This window comes from Phragmites australis, chromosome 13, assembly GCF_958298935.1.
Source record: "Phragmites australis chromosome 13, lpPhrAust1.1, whole genome shotgun sequence".
In the NCBI taxonomy this organism is placed as follows: Eukaryota; Viridiplantae; Streptophyta; class Magnoliopsida; order Poales; family Poaceae; genus Phragmites; species Phragmites australis.
In genome coordinates, this window is record NC_084933.1 from 18,853,689 (window position 1) to 18,870,071 (window position 16,383).

Below are 16,383 nucleotides of genomic sequence, written 5' to 3' on the forward strand. Positions count from 1 at the left end.
AATCCATGGTCATCGCACCACAGCTCCGAGAATCGACGACTCTGATACCTATTGTCACGATTCTATCTTAGTCACTCAACCAAATCGATCATAGAACCTCAAATCAACTCACATAGAGGATATTTTTCAACCGAGTGCAACATAGTATGGAATACAAACCTTGGGGAATGTAGAAGAAATTCAGATAGTAATAACACTCTAGTCTGATAGAGAGAATGGGATTGGGAATAGAGGAGCAGCAATGAGGGAGAAGAAGAATCGGAACAGAGGAAGGCACACAGAAGTCTGAGGAGGAAAAAGGAGATGTTTGTCTTCGTTGCCAAGCCGTGTCACTGTTGCCTCCTTTTAAGCTCGGTTCCCTCCAGCCTCAGGCCCACCTGCCAGCCCGGTAGTCGAATTGTCTAGAATCGCGGCCCAGGTCCCAGTAGTCCGTGACAAATTTTCAACCAGGGACGCAAAACGATAGATACACATCCGATGATAATAGGATCATCCTCAATCGATTCCCGTCAGGGTCTAGAATCCCTTTATGAAAAGATTTTCATTCTCTTCACAGTTCCCGCTACGAAAAGATTACTAAAATCATTCCCTTCAGAACGGGATTCTCTCTCATTTTCCTTTACGAATCCATTCAAAAAGAAGATGCTAAAGATAAGAGAAAATACAAAAATAAAAATAAAAAAGGAATCAGAAAAAGAATAAAATTAAAAAAAATATAGTTGAAGATGATCTAAATGTGTGCATAGAGGAATGTAAACACATACACGCCGTAAATTAGATTTTACCATAAAAAAGAGACCGACGCACATCGATACCTCACTCCCCAAACCACATACCACACTCCGGCCCCACATATCAGCCACCCACCCTCCTGATCAGACGACCGACACCAGATCTGAACGGCGCAGATCCGTTTCTAACCCAGCCGACACCAGATCTCAACGGCGCAGATCCGTTTCTATCCCAGTATATATGCAGCCTCACCCCACCCACGAGCTCCCTCTCGTTTCCGCCCTCCACCCCTCGCCAGCCCCACACCCCCACGCGACCCCTCCTCCTCGGCGGCTGCGGCGGCTATGCAGATGGCGGCGACCACCACCGACTCCCAGGCGGCTGTGCCGCCTCACCACCCCCACCCCCACCCTCCTCCGCAGCACGGGCACCCGCACCACCACATGCCGCAGCCGCGGTGGGTCGTCATCCCGTACCCGCCGCCACCGCCCATGGTGGCCGCGCCACCGCCACCGCGGCAGTTCACGAAGCACTTCGCTGCTGGGCCGCCGCCTCCGCCCCCTGCCTCTGGCGGGCGCCGCACGCTGACCCCGCCCATGGCCGGATCCGGCGGGAACGGGTGCGAGGAGAATAAGACGATTTGGGTCGGCGACCTCCAGTACTGGATGGACGAGAACTACCTCCACAACTGCTTCGGCCCCAGCGGCGAGGTTTGCGTTCTCTCCCGATCCGGACTTCTCCGTACTAGATCTCATGAGTACAGCTAGATTTGTCCCATTTCCATGTGTTAATTCGTCTGTTTTGCCTCGGATTCTTATAGAAGCTTAAATTTGCGCTTAGTTGTTTCTTGATGCGAATAAAGTTGCGATATTTGTAGAATTAGCCGTGGAAAGTTGCTTAAGGCGCCAAATTGAGGTCATTCAATGCTGTACGGATGGAATGCTCTTGTTTCTTTGGTCTTTTATATCTCTTCTTTCGTTTATTAGAGCTGTGTAACTGCTTAAAAATGTTTCTTTTTCCGTATTATGCTTTTTTTTTCTATGAAAGAAGGGGTCATCGTATCCCCTTAGAATTGGTGTATGCGTGGTGACAAACATGCTGACCTCCTGGTAGGATTTATGTATATAGTAACTAATTTGGAGGAAGTGGTCTTGATGTTTACAACAACAACAACAAAGCCTTTGCCCCAAGCAAGTTGGGGTAGGCTAGAGATGAAACCCACAAGATCCAACTAAAAAGATAATGAGAAAATAATAATGATAATAAAGGTACTAGTAAACATTTTGATGTTTGATAATTAATAAACATTTTGAATGGGCCGAGCTAGTTGCTGCACTTTGGTGGATACTGTATTAGTAAAATAACTTTTGGAGGAGCAAAAGTAAGCTATAATTACGGCCTTGGCCAATTATCTTTTTTGGGGGTGTGCTCACTGATGTTGACAGGAAGAGAAAAGATGCCTGATTATAGGATCACCATGATGGATACCGATACATTGCTTCTTCAGGAACAGAGATAATGAACAAAGCGGCTATTATACATTCTTGTTTTTGTACTAGTTAGTAGTAGCTACCAGGAATCTTTCTTTAAACATATTTACAATGGCAACTACAATAAGTTTATTAAATACAGAATCAAGGCAAAATGCTGATCAGCTCATCATTTATTATTTCTTCTTTCTGTTAGTGTGTATTTTTGCTCCCAGAACTCTCTGACTTGTAATTTTATCGTCTTTTGGTACTTTACTTTTTTGTAGGTGGTGACAATAAAAGTTATCCGCAATAGGCAAACTGGGCAATCAGAGGGGTATGGTTTTGTAGAGTTCTATTCTCATGCATCAGCTGAAAAAGCTCTTCAGAATTTTACTGGTCATGTGATGCCTAACACTGATCGAGCTTTTAAGTTAAACTGGGCATCATATAGCATGGGTGAAAAGCGATCTGAAGTGGCTTCTGATCACTCGATATTTGTTGGTGATCTAGCTGCCGATGTTACTGATGAAATGTTGATGGAGCTTTTTGCTGGCAAGTACCGAACGGTGAAAGGAGCCAAAGTTATTATTGATGCAAACACAGGCCGTTCCAGGGGCTATGGATTTGTTAGATTTGGAGATGATAACGACAAATCTCATGCAATGACCGAAATGAATGGTGTATATTGCTCTACAAGGCCAATTCGTATAGGACCTGCAACTCCCAGAAGATCTTTAGGTATGCGCATCTTTCATCATTGATCCGCAATATGAAATTGTACAACCTCTTTTCATTTAGTCATAGACTATGTAATATTTTGTGCTATATCTGGTCCAACTGTTACTCAATTTGACTTATTTTATGGAATGTTATTGTCATGTGGGGTCTTCATTATGAACGGCGCAAGAAAAAGGAGGCCTAGGTTGCAGCTGGCGCCAGGTTGTTAGCTTGAGTGTTAAGTTAGGAGATTTGGTTGTTAGTTGGTTTGTTGTACTCCGGATGATAATAGTTAGTTTTGATGTTAGGCGGCTAAGTTATATAAGTGCAGGTCAACCAATATGGGAGGGTAAGCAAGTTGAATCTACTATCCCCCTCTCCTTCTACCTTCTGCCTCCTAGGCGCAGTGATCGACCAAGGCAACTAAGCTGCGCCTTAGAGGTCCAGGGCCTTGTCCCATTACCTCGCGCGTATACGACCTTCGCAATCCACCACCCACCAATATTCCTGCCCGTGACAATCTAGTATTAGATAGCTTAGGTGTCGATTTCATAGAAGCGCTCACCAAAGCCATCACTGGCCTCACCGTGACGATCACCGCCATCAACAAGCGAGTCGCCACCTTGGAGCCCCTTGTAGCGCTAGTGCCGCACATCAAAGCCCTGGATGGCCTGCCATCCAAAGTGTCCAATCTACAAGTGTCAGTCTCCGATGGCACCGAGCAAGTCCAGGCCCTCAACCTGACAATCATTCGCGTGTAGAAGGCCGATCCATGACCACCGAAAGACCCACCAGGCGTCGAGGTGCACGACGTCAACACCGGCTCGTGGAACGGCATCCTCGGCAAGCACAACGATCACTCATCCCGCTCGGTGCACCCGCACCACAGCGGCCACGTTAGAGGCAATAGCGGCAAGGAACATGTGCCCCCAAGATTCTTCAAATTGGACTTCCCCAATTTGATGGCACGGAGGATTTGCTTCCGTGGTTGAACCGCTGCGAGTAGTTCTTCCAGGGCCAGTGCACGCCAGAGCACCGCAAGGTGTGGATGGCATCCTTCCATATGACCGGTACGGCGCAACTCTGGTAGTATCGGTTGGAAACGAACACTGGTGAACCATCTTGGCGGCACTTCATTCAGCTTGTACATAAGTGTTTTGGGCCACCAATGATAGAATCTCCTCTAGGCATGATCGTGATGCTTTGTCGCACGGGCACCGTCACAGACTATTGCAACCTGTTCCTCACCCTCGCATGCCGTGACGCGGAATTAATCGAGCACCAGTAGATCCAGTTGTCCGTGACCGACCTAGTCGATCCATTGAAGACTGACATGGCTTTGCACGACCGACGTCCCTCAACGACACGATCATGCTGGCACGGACGTACGAACAACACCATCTTCTGCTGGCTTCTTCCAGCGCCCGCACCTCCAGCTACTCCTTGCCAGCGCTGTTGGCATCGGTGGCTAGCAGTAGCGGGAGCACCACAACAGGCGCCCAGCCCAGCCTCCCTCGCAAACGCCTCACACCCACGGAGATGGCACAACGCCACACAGACGGCCTCAACTACGAGGAGAAGTACGTGTGCGGCCATTGCTGCAAGAAGCTATTCGTCATTGAGGTTGTGCCGACCGACGAAGACGACATTGTACTGGAAACGCAAGCGCTGACCATGAAGGACGAGCCCGAAATCTCGTTACACACGCTCACCAACATCAAGACCAAGGGGTATCAAACTATGAAGGTCTGGGCCGAGGTATGCGGCGTGAGCCAACACCAGGTTGTTAGCTTGAGTGTTAAGTTAGGAGATTTGGTTGTTAGCTGGTTTGCTATAGTCCGGATGATAAGAGTTAGTTTTGATGTTAGGCGGCTTAGCTATATAAGCGCAGGTCGACCAATCTGGGAAGGCAAGCAATAGATTGAATCTACTATCTCCCTCTCCTTCTACCTCCTGCCTCCTGGGCATGGTGACCGACCACGGCAACTAAGCCGCACCCTAGAGGTCCAGGGCCTCGTCCCATTACCTCGCACGCATACGACCTCCGCAATCCACCACCCATCAATATCCCTGCCTGTGACAGTTATCAGACCAGGCTTGGCCGTCGACCACTGGGTCATCAGTCAGCCTGTATTTATAGAAGTTATTTTAGTAAATGTGGCATGCACGGTAAATACTAACTTTTGCTGATTAATAGGTTCAAAGCTAGCCATTATTAAGTGGTTATTCTTACTGGAGTATAGATAACCAGCTGATTTACTCTACATCCAGTTGGCTAGCATGCTTATTCCTCGTCTGCGAGACTGCATATGCAAGTTTTTAACTTTGAACACTGGCAATCGTTCACTTTTGTCATGTCTGCAAGCGTTTGGGCCAAACTGACTGCCTGAACAACTCAACAGCCTGTACCAGGCCAGACGGTGCTTGGTCTGTCTTTTTTTGGGTAGACTGATGATCTGGTCTAGGTTTGATAACTATGATTTATTGAACGCATTTTAGCAAGCACAACTACAAATATTGGTTTCTGAAAGTCCAATTTGTTTCACCTCCTAGGATCCTAATGTTGTCAAGTCGTTCTTCCATTCTCCCTAGTTCTAACTTTTCTTCCATTCTCCCTAGTTCTAACTAGGTTTTTGGAATGCATCCCAAAGTTCTGGTAATACCTAAAAGTGCACTATTCAAACATGTTTTATGATTGTAATTGTAGAAAACTTCTGGTATATTGGCTTGTGATACATAAACTTGCCTTTTATGGCCATACTGTTTCAAAAAAACTGAGCTTTAGGAAACCTTACCATCTGATTAGATGGCCCCATTTGCAGTACCAGTCTCCTCAAAGGTCCACCTTGGCCTGCTGATGAGTATGCTACTGGTGTGGTTATCTTGCCATTCCATATGGATTTTCTAATGGTGCTGCATCTTGACACATTAGGAGTTTAGGACCATAAAACCTTTGGTTATGTGGCACAAGGCTGCATATCGTTGGTTTTCTGCTCCTCTAACCATAGAAACCACTGCTTTTCTCCATATTACTGCTGTGCTTTTATCTATATGTACTTTGTGCCTTTGAGGACCACATATGCAACTTATAGAAACCAATGAATAGTATGGGACAAGCAAAACCTAGTCCATGAAAATTCCAGGGTGGAGCTAGCACTGCTTTTACTACAGTGGCACCAGATCCTTTACAATTACTTCTTGAATAGCTAGGTTCCTAACTTCCTATATGTTGTTCTACAGAAGATCAATCAAAATCAAGCTAATGTTCCCAGAGCAAATTATGTATCTTGCATCTTCTTTGTAGAGGGCCTTATGACATTGGTTATTTTCGTTTCTGAAATCAGTCTAGTTTGATCATTTGCTCGCTCAACTCCATGACTATGGTACTCAGGTGATTCTGGCTCCTCGACACCAGGTCATTCGGATGGTGATTCTTCTAACAGAACGGTGTGTGGTACTGCTTTTCCGTGGTGTTTGTTATCTTGTAGTATGATAATTTCTAATCTGTAGTGTTGGACCTGCTTTAGGTATATGTTGGTGGGCTCGACCCAAATGTCAGTGAAGATGAACTCAGGAAGGCCTTTGCCAAATATGGTGATGTGGCCTCTGTAAAAATTCCTCTAGGAAAGCAGTGTGGCTTTGTTCAATTCGTTAGCAGGTATGCACCTGAGGCATGTACGTGTATTGCCTCTTATTTTATGTATAACTTTGCTTGAAGTGATATTTAAGCCATGCAACTATGTTTTTAGAACTGATGCGGAAGAAGCACTACAAGGATTGAATGGATCAGCCATTGGAAAGCAGGCAGTTCGCCTTTCATGGGGCCGCAGCCCAACACATAAGCAGGTTTGTCATGTGTAACATTGTTTTTCTCCTTTCCCCTTTTTTTGGTGATGATTATTCTTTATTTTTTGTGATTGCTTGTTATAGCATCAGTTTACATTGATCCAAGCAGTTTGTTAAAATGCAACTATTTCTATAGTTGGACCTGCTAACTTAACAACAATTCAGTAGTAAGTTATTGAGTATCCTAACTTTGGATGTGTCTGAAACTAATTTTTTCTCATGTAAGATCGTGTGCATCATATGATATGCTCTTTCCCATGAAAGGGTACTTTTTAGTGTTTAAATCTAATCAATTTTTGACTGACTGACTACTAACATGCTCATGTGGGGCTTGACACATTTCCACTTCCTCATTACCCTTTTGTCCTAGTATTGCTTTTATGGGATTTGCTTGGTTAGCTTGGGCACGATCTGGCTATCTAAAACACTATTCCACAACCAGTATCAGGGTTAAGCTTCACACATATGGACTTTTTCAGGAGCAGTTCATTAACTCTTGCAATTGCACTCTCCACATAAGTTTCATCCGATTGGTAGGGGAGAAAGCTGACTTTCAGAAACATTTTGCTGGATACTATTGCACTCTCCACTTATTTCTCTCGAACAGTTTGTGATTTATCATATTGTTGATCATTTACTAGATGTATCTGGAGCACAATTTCTTCTCTTTTAGCTTTTCAAGACTAAAAGCCAGTTCTTTGGAGAATTGTTAACTTGGTAACGAAAACAAAAAAGTGACTACCTTAGTACCTTACCGTAGTGGGAGACTGCCAATGATACTACAACTTTATGGAAATATCAAAGTTTACGTAATGAAATCGATGGCCACAGGACATTTTTTCTTATTCGAACTGTTCCTATTTGGTATCATGGCATGAAAGTTATACCCAGATAACATCTTTATTCTGGCTAGTGGTCTACTGGTCTTTATCATTTTGCTGCTGGTGTTTCTGGGTCTTTTGAATATAGAGAATTTTGATTGGTTTACGAGTGATGTCCACAGTGAATAACATCTTTAAGCATTAGTGGGATAGTTCTTAGTTTCCTAGTTGAATTGCCCCTGGCATTTTGATCCCTTGCGCAGGATTATTTGTTTTCCGTCAGCAAATATACGTCTTTTCGATACCATCCATCGTATCTAGTGGAGCATGTCAGGATGAGTTTAGTCTTCAACGATTTAGTATATCATACATATTTGACGTCTTTATGCTTGCCCAACACTTGTGGTAGTGAGTGAAGGTATGTGTTTTGTGAAATCACTTATTTCCTTCCTCCCCTTAAACTCATCATTTGCTTTTCTGTTCCCAGTCAAGGGGTGACTCCGGCAACCGGAGGAACAGCATGTACTATGGCACGCCGTTCTACGGCGGATACGGCTACGCCTCCCCCATGCCGCACCCGAACATGTACGCCGCCGCATATGGAGCCTATCCTCCATTCTACGGCAATCAGCAACTGGTGAGCTAAGGGGCTTCTCCGTTCCGTCCCCTCCGATGGAAAACAAGGTTTTGGTCCGGTGAGCGTAGGAGCGTCAGGTGAGAGGTCGTTATAGGTTATATCCTAAAAAGTGGGTGAGACAGGTTGCACGAATGGTATCTGTAGTGTCTGTGTCGCGAGAACGAAACCTCAAGGCTTGTACACCAGGAGTCATTGGTATTCTTTCAAGAAATTTTGACTTGGTAATAAATTAAACCATTGTTGTGCGTACACTTTTCTCGAATATGCGTAGTATTTTCTGTGTCAGTCGTTTAAATGCAGGTTGCTTTCTTATATGCGGCCAACTAGTGTGGACGCAGGACTTTTATGTTCGGATTGTTCGTACGGGACGGTTTTACAAGGTATTAGCCGCGGCTATCATTCATCGGGGGCGGTGGGTTACGGACATGAATCCTCTGATTTTGCTGAAGCCAAGTCAGGGGTGGCACAGTAATTCGTGAATGCATGGGCAGTAAAGTGCAGTTAATCACTGCAGCAAAAATACTGTAGAGGTTACTGTAGGAAAATACTGTTGAAACAGGTACTGTAGCAGTGTTGTGACAGGAAAATACGAACTGCGAGTTACTGTAACACACCTGACTTTGCTTCACGATACGAATCCGGTGGGTTACGTGGGTATGTATGGGGACTTTGCTCCGACAAAGTCAGACGATACGAATCCGGTGGGTTACGTGGGTATGTATGGGGTTTGCTGCCGCAAATCCTGATTAGCAGGCGCGCTCGCTCCGGTACTCGTGCCCCCTTGAGCAGGTCCAAACTTTTTATTTTTGGATTTTTTTTAATTTTCTTAAAAAATTTCTAAATAATTTTTTCTTGTTAATTTTTTCTTATAACTTTTAAGGAAATTTTTATTTAGAAAAGTTTTTCGCAAATGTTTTTCAAAAATAGAAAGACGAGGGAGGAATGTTTTTCAAAAATCAGAGAGTTGGGCTGTCGAAAAAATTGAGGGGGAGAAAGCAATTCGTGAAGGCATGGACAGAGGACAACGAGCTGAGGTCAAGGGGCAACTCGATGTCATGTTCCTCTCTGAATAGGTCCACGCATGTCCTTCTTGCGCCCTCAAGATTGACTTCTTCGATGTCACGATAACATGATCGGTATTCCATAAACAACAGCTACATCAATGTTAAAAGCTGTGAGCGAAGGCACAAATGGGCAGGCTAAAAGTTGAGTAGCAGCATAAGAAAGTTGGCTGCCAGAGCACTTGCCCCGGATGAGCCTGAGTATGTCTTGGACGTTAGCCTCGACGCCATGTTAGCATGACCGGCAGCACAACAACAGGGAAGGACTCTTCAGCCGTAAGTCTATGTCCAACTCTGGAGGTATCCAGTGCTACAGTACCCCGCAAAGTACTATACCACTGGAAATTAGTCTCCATCAGATACCCTATGTGGTGCTACAGTACCACCCGTATTGCTACAGTCGGAGAGAGGGTATGAAGCTTTACATTTGCTGGGTACTGTAGCAGTACGCAATACTGTAATAGTACTGTTCACAAGGATGACAGTGAGACCAGAGCTGGAAACACTGTACCAATACTGTAGCAGTACTGTTTACAGAGCTGACAGTGAGTCTGGAGAGAGGAAAAGAGCAGTAGAAGGTAGGAAATAGAGCAGCTGCTGAGATAAAAAAAAATAAAGGATGCTATAATAGTATTTTTGATGATGAATATTTAAGTAGCTGCTGGAGATGACCTTAAACCACTATTGTAAGGAGCTACAAGTCGTCTCTCTCTGTAAACAGACTAGGATAATCGTTTTCTCAGTCGGTTCTGCGATAGCGGCTACGAACTGACTGCACTAGGTCATAGTGGTCCTTGATGCCATCACAAGTCATCATTTGATGGTCAGACATCACTAGAAGGCTAATCGACAAGAACAAACTGTTTGATTCTTCTGACTCTAATTCACAAACTAAATCTAATGAAATTTATATTTTCATCAAAGGGTTACAATACAAAATTATTATAATAAATTTACTCACACTACTAGCACGGATCTTACTATGAAACATCTGAACAAACAACCTATTGTATGGATTGTCTGTATCGGCTGATCCATGAGGGGCTAGGGTCTGAATAAAAGGAGGAAGAAGAGAACAAAAAAGGTGAAAGAGGAAGAAAAAAGATGCAGAATTTTTAGCTCTGAATCACCACTAATTATCTATCAAATTATCTCAACGTTTGTTAATACATAAGACGACCAGCAAAATGGCACGAATGTACCTTATGAGTTTTGGGCAAAATTATCTCGCAATGTATACTGTTAACGTGATCATGTTACCAGACTACGAGTGCCTGATTTGTTTGAAAAGCCATATGATCCTTGCGCTGATTGACTGCCCAACGGTGCCGAGACGGAGCTAATGCTCAATTTGGCTCAGTTCGTCCGAGCCGAGCTAACATATGCTATGATCTATGAGTCAAACAGGCAAATGCCGCGCCCGCCGTATGCTCGCTTGTATAGTGGCTGCGCTCAAAGCAAATTTTACACGTGTCCTCTTTCTCTCTTTTCTTTTCAGTCCAGTTGTTGAATTAGAAGATGTTACTTAGATCAGAGTTTCACGAAAGTTCATAGAAAAATTCTATAGAATTAGCTTCTGACCACGCTTACGGCGAGGATGAATTGCTCAGAAAGTGTCAAGCGGTCATCGTTAGCTCACCCCCTTAAGCAACGCATGCAGCGCACAACTAATAATCAACACATCTCTTCTAAAAAAAGTGCACTTCTGCGGTTCTGCCAGGCCCATAGACGTGAGATCGAGTCTTTACACACTAACCATGACATCATGATCTAGCCAGTGGTTTTACACAACAAATTTAACGTCAGTCAGGTCCCAACGCGGATCAGATCAAGCAACAAGACCTTCTCCAGTTCACACCATGCTTGTGCTTAACCAGATGAGATGGCGTCAGAATAGGAGCCTGACAGCCTATCAGTACTCTTAGTGAGCAAGGAAGACCTGAAGACGTGAACCAAAGTCCGGGTCTCCGAGTCTTGGCGTGTGCCTTTTGGCATGTCTTGCACGGCGCATCCATCATCAAACGCTACGCGCGTTCATCAGCGCAGGGACAGAACAGAACGTTCCCAGGCACGAAGTCTTTATTACGCAGGAAAGGGCATTTCGATTAATTTGTGCGTGCCTACTTTGCTTGTCATGCGCACTCATGAATAGATAAACAATTTAATCCGAGCTTCAATATTCCACCTGAGATTTTATTCGCAACAAAATATGCCCTCGCTCCATCGCCTGTGATTTCAGTGCCTCGGTATGATCCATGTATATGCGCAAACGTGTCGAGACAAGGCAAGAAAATGTGCCATCTTCGCACGACATACATACCTGCGCGTGTAAAGAAAGAGATTAGAAATAAGGCGCACGTTTTTTTCGCTGGAGATGTCGAATTTATCGTCGTTGTCTTCAAGAGTCGATAAGTTGTACACTTGTACTCAGATGTGGTAATGTCGTCGTCGATGTCCAATCAATTGGTCCGAACCTCACGGCACAGGACTGGACATGAGGACACGAGTGCCGGGACCGGTGGATCTGGTGTTCGTGGGCCACCCTTTGTTTAGAGGAAAAAATTACTATGTTACTAGATCTAAAATGTGATTGATAAGATTTACTTAACATTAATTATATATATGTTAAATAATAAATATATATAATAATTTTATATTTAAATAAGATTTATTGTTTTGAAATTCACATTAGAAACAGTTGGCCATCTAGACGTGGCAGACGTATCCTCATAGAAGTAGCAAATTTTATAGTGCTTTATCCTATATAACATTATTTCTTCTTTGATAATTTATGTCTACTTTTTTTTTTTAATTTAATTATTAAATTATAAGATAAATGATATAAATAAAATCTTACGAGAATCCTTCTAAACATAATACTATATAATTTACTTTCCTCCGACTATACGCTGCATACAATTTTATTCGTTTAGAATAAGGCAGTCTTCTCTCTCTTCGGTCTGCATAAATAGCCCGTCTCGTCTCGTCCCCGAGCCACACTCCAAATCCCTGCGCTCCCCGTAGGTTTCGCCCACATTCGCCGGTCGGTGAGCCCCTCTCCAGTCTCCGTCCATGGCGTCTCCACCACCTCCCCAAGAAGACGCCGGCGCCGTGTGCTGCATGTGCGGCGACCAGGGCCTGCCGAATGAGCTATTCCGCTGCAGGTCCTGCCGCGTCCGGCTGCAGCACAGGTACTGCAGCGATCTGTACCCGAGGGCGACGGCGTACAGGCGGTGCAACTGGTGCCTGCGGGAGCTGCCGGCCCAACAAAGCGGAGGAGCAGGCCTCGCCGCCGCGGCTAGCAAGCCCACGGCCACGGAGAAACGGAAGGCGACGACGTGGGAGGCGATGCCGACGGCGTCCGACGGGGAGCGACGGCAGCACGAGGGTTGCTCGAGGAGGCCGCCCGCGGAGCTTGGCCAGCCAGTGAAGAAGAGGCACAAGGCCGACGAGAGGGCGCCGCCGCCGCGGCTGGCCGCGGTGAAGGCGGGTGATACCAGCGACAGCGAGAAGCTGATGCGGGCGGGGAAGACGCGGGTGCGGGTCAAGGTGCGGCGGTACAGGCTCCTGGCAGAGGTCATTAGCTGCTAGTAGGAAACCATGGAAATTAATAAAGAGTAAAGTAGCTAGAGAGATCGATCGATAATAAATGTACATATACCGAGCATGTAATGAGTATGTATCCGTCGTGCATGCATGGTGCCGGCGCTGTACAGATTCGGGACTTGGCCAGCGGCTAGTCGGTTGGTCGGTCGACAAGCCAAACAAACTGCATCCCAGTTGCGCTCGGAAGTCTTGGTGTGCAACAGCGCAAAAGACGTGCGACGCATATGCAGAACATCGCCATAGTATCATATTTATCCGTCTACACATGATGCAGAGGCTATGATAATATTATTTCATTAGTAAAAAAAAAATCATATTCATCCTTCTATTCAGACGGCATATACATGTGCATAAAGCTTATCCGGAATTGAAGAGCACAATCAGGAACAGTACTGGCTGGTACCTGCTCAATGACTCCCCGAGAAGTGCGTACTGCTCTGCAACCTTCAGATTAGAGCACCGAAAGGTGACAGTGACACCAAATTAACTCCGAATAGTATATAATCCAACGGCAGAGTATCTGATACCGCGTTGAAAACTTGGAAAACAAAGCACTCATGCCATCAGCTACCTAGGGGCCGGTTTACAATATTGTACAACAGATCCACTGCACAATGCATGGCGACGCGAAGCCGGCCACCGTTGCTAGCTGCTTCGTTTCCTGGTTGCGTCTGAGCCGAAGAACCGGATCGGTGTGCACGTAGGAGAGTGTCCTGGCTATTCGGTTGGTCCACACGGCAAACCAAACGGAACGCGTTGGCACACTGATCAGCACTGCTGCTGGTGGTGGCGGCGAGGTGTTTCCGCAGTCTTTCTCTCGAAGATCATTCGACTGCAGTTTGGAGCTAGCTAAGAGCATGTTTGTTTTTTATCCTGATTATAATCTTAGTTTTAAAGTAAAAATAGAAACATACAATTATAATATAAAACTTGATTATTACTTTCTACAAGCTAATTTGTAAAAAAAATTCCACACTTTACAATTTGATAGGAGCTTTCACCGAATCTATAGACTGATCTAAATTTTTATAATTTAAAGCTAAAACAAACATACTCTAAGCACATCCATCAAATCATTCCGTCCTTTGTTTCATCGATCGGTTGGTTAGTTCGCGTCTAGGGAATCATATGATTAGCGTCCAGAATCATGTCATGCAGACAGACCTGTGCCGATTCATGTCCATCTACTTTTGGAACGTATGACGCACCCCATGGGGCATGGATATTTGGGCCTAAATGGTCCAAGGTTTGCTGCCATGGTCATCAGATCAGATCCGCTCTGGGCTGTGAATGACGAGACGGGCTTCTTCAAGTCTGTTCTTGGGCCACCACTTGCTGGGCCGCGATGGACATCCTGGAATCGGTACATGTGGCACTGGGTCAATTGTAGAGGCCCAATGGCATATGTCACCGCATATAATTTTTTATTTATGTTTTTTCTCAATATTTACAATATTACACATCTGTTTCAACGAATTATATAAATAGACTATCGCCCGTTTATTGGCGAGATCAAAGTGTCACCTCGCTAGTAAAAAAATTAAAAAAAAATACAAAACATACTATTCAACTATGTGTCACTGGCTCGGTGCGATGTGCACGTCCGTTTGTGCTCGTACAGAGTATGTTCTATACGTTTTACTTTTCTTATTTAACCCTCAATTTTATCTAGAGTATAAGAGTGATTTAAAATTTTTATAAATAAACTAGAGCTCACTAGCAACCTATTTTAATTAGTTTTATCTAAAAGGCCTAAGCCAATATTCTTCAGAAAAACCTAATTTTATAACTTCTAGCAATTTTTTATGTCTCAAATAAACTCCTAAAAATCAGGAAAATTTCACTAATATTATTCTCATGTGATTTTTTAATTTAAACTAATAATAGGTTATTTGGTAAAAAAGTGAGTTCCTTTGTAATGAAGAAGATGCTTCTTTGAGGAATTTTAATTAAATATTAGTTTAGGCTTTCTAGATCAAATCAATTAAAATGGTTTGTTAGTGAGCTCTAATTTTCTCATAAAAATATTTATATTTTTAGACCACTATTATACTTCTAAATAAAATTCATAGTTAAATAAAAAATAAAACATATATATACACAGCTCTGTACGAGTACGAACTACCAAAATTGTTGTAGAACAGTGGTGATACCTCAAGATGTTACTTATTCAATGGGTGAGAGTAAAGTCTCGTCCACCGAACAAATGACAAGTGACCTGATCATATATTTTTTATTTTTTAATTTTCTAACCGGTACGGTTCATAAGGTGTCACCCATTTATAAGCGGCACATGACCTTGTAAATATATATATATATATATATATATATATATATATATATATATATATATATATATATATATTATTTTCTCATCGCCTACGTCATCGGAAGTCAGAGAATCTTCCTCTCAATAAAGAATAGGGAATTAGTTGGAACGTCTAGAAGACCTTGAAGTCAACTCATCTAGGAAAAATAAATAAATTCTAGAAGTCTAGTGAAACCCAGGAGGCAGGACGAGCGAACCCGTGGATGACTATGCGAAGCAACGACTCACGGCCGTTGAAACCACCTTTCTCTGCTTAGCCCGGCCGTAACAGGAGTCCACGGCCGTCTAAGCCACTCTTCTCCGTGCCCCTGCCGTGCTGCCGTTTCCTCTGCACGGCGTCACGAGTTCCCGACCAAGCAAGCTACCCCTGAACCGTATTCATCGTTTACGGATATACCAGTATCTAGAGTGCAAGAGGGTCGACTCTTGACCCTATTTAATTGGTTATAAATGAACTAAAAATTCACGTCTTATCCAATTTGTGAATTACTTATATAAACAAAATAATGATAGGAGGGTATCTTAAGCTATTGACACCCATAAAAGTATCAATTCTTGCTAACAGATGAAACATCATCTTCAGTCTCGTCAGCACGTGGACATCACGGGAAACACGATTAAACTCGTTGTCATCGACGTGGATTAGTTAGATAACTAATTGACATGTGAGTTTGCAATAAAAGAGGAGAGTTGATATGGTTCGGTCAGAGCCAAGAAACAACATGATGCTCCAACTCCTAACTACTCGCACCGCTCTAATGGTTGATCCGTCGTAGCCACTGGGTTTTTGAACTAATGCTACGCTAAGGAGATGTTTGGACAATTAGATCTGGATTCAAATTATATCCTTAAAATTTGAATTGAACTTGATTCTTAGAATTAGAAATTCCATGTCGTCAGTCCCCTCATGCAAGACCAAACAGCTACAGATTCCTGTACATACCTGCACCGCACATAACTGCCGCAAAAGGAAAAACCAGCGTCCGATTCACCTCCCCCCCCCCCCCCCCCCACGTGACGTACGAACCCCGGCGGGTCCCCCGCGCCTGGTGGACGTCACCGCGTACCTACACGCTTCGAAAGCGTCTGGCCCCTGCAGCGCCACGCGCTTCCCGCGGCCCACACGACAGGGACACTCCAGTCGGACACCACGCGGTCCGCG

General features: G+C 44.2%; 2 protein-coding genes across 2 annotated transcripts; both read left to right on the plus strand.

Moving 5' to 3' along the window:
• The first annotated feature begins 1,008 nt into the window (after positions 1 to 1,008).
• LOC133887990 (polyadenylate-binding protein RBP47-like) lies at positions 1,009 to 8,476 on the plus strand. The gene is made up of 6 exons (XM_062328064.1): positions 1,009 to 1,442; positions 2,489 to 2,942; positions 6,313 to 6,368; positions 6,449 to 6,579; positions 6,671 to 6,767; positions 8,076 to 8,476. The coding sequence occupies exons 1-6, from the start codon at positions 1,077 to 1,079 to the stop codon at positions 8,232 to 8,234; spliced, it is 1,263 nt and encodes a 420-aa protein (XP_062184048.1). The 5' UTR covers positions 1,009 to 1,076; the 3' UTR covers positions 8,235 to 8,476.
• Positions 8,477 to 12,254: 3,778 nt separating this feature from the next.
• Positions 12,255 to 13,055, plus strand: LOC133888625 (uncharacterized). The gene has a single exon (XM_062328935.1). It carries the CDS (start codon positions 12,359 to 12,361, stop codon positions 12,875 to 12,877), a length of 519 nt encoding a protein of 172 aa, XP_062184919.1. The 5' UTR covers positions 12,255 to 12,358; the 3' UTR covers positions 12,878 to 13,055.
• The last annotated feature ends 3,328 nt before the right edge of the window (positions 13,056 to 16,383 follow it).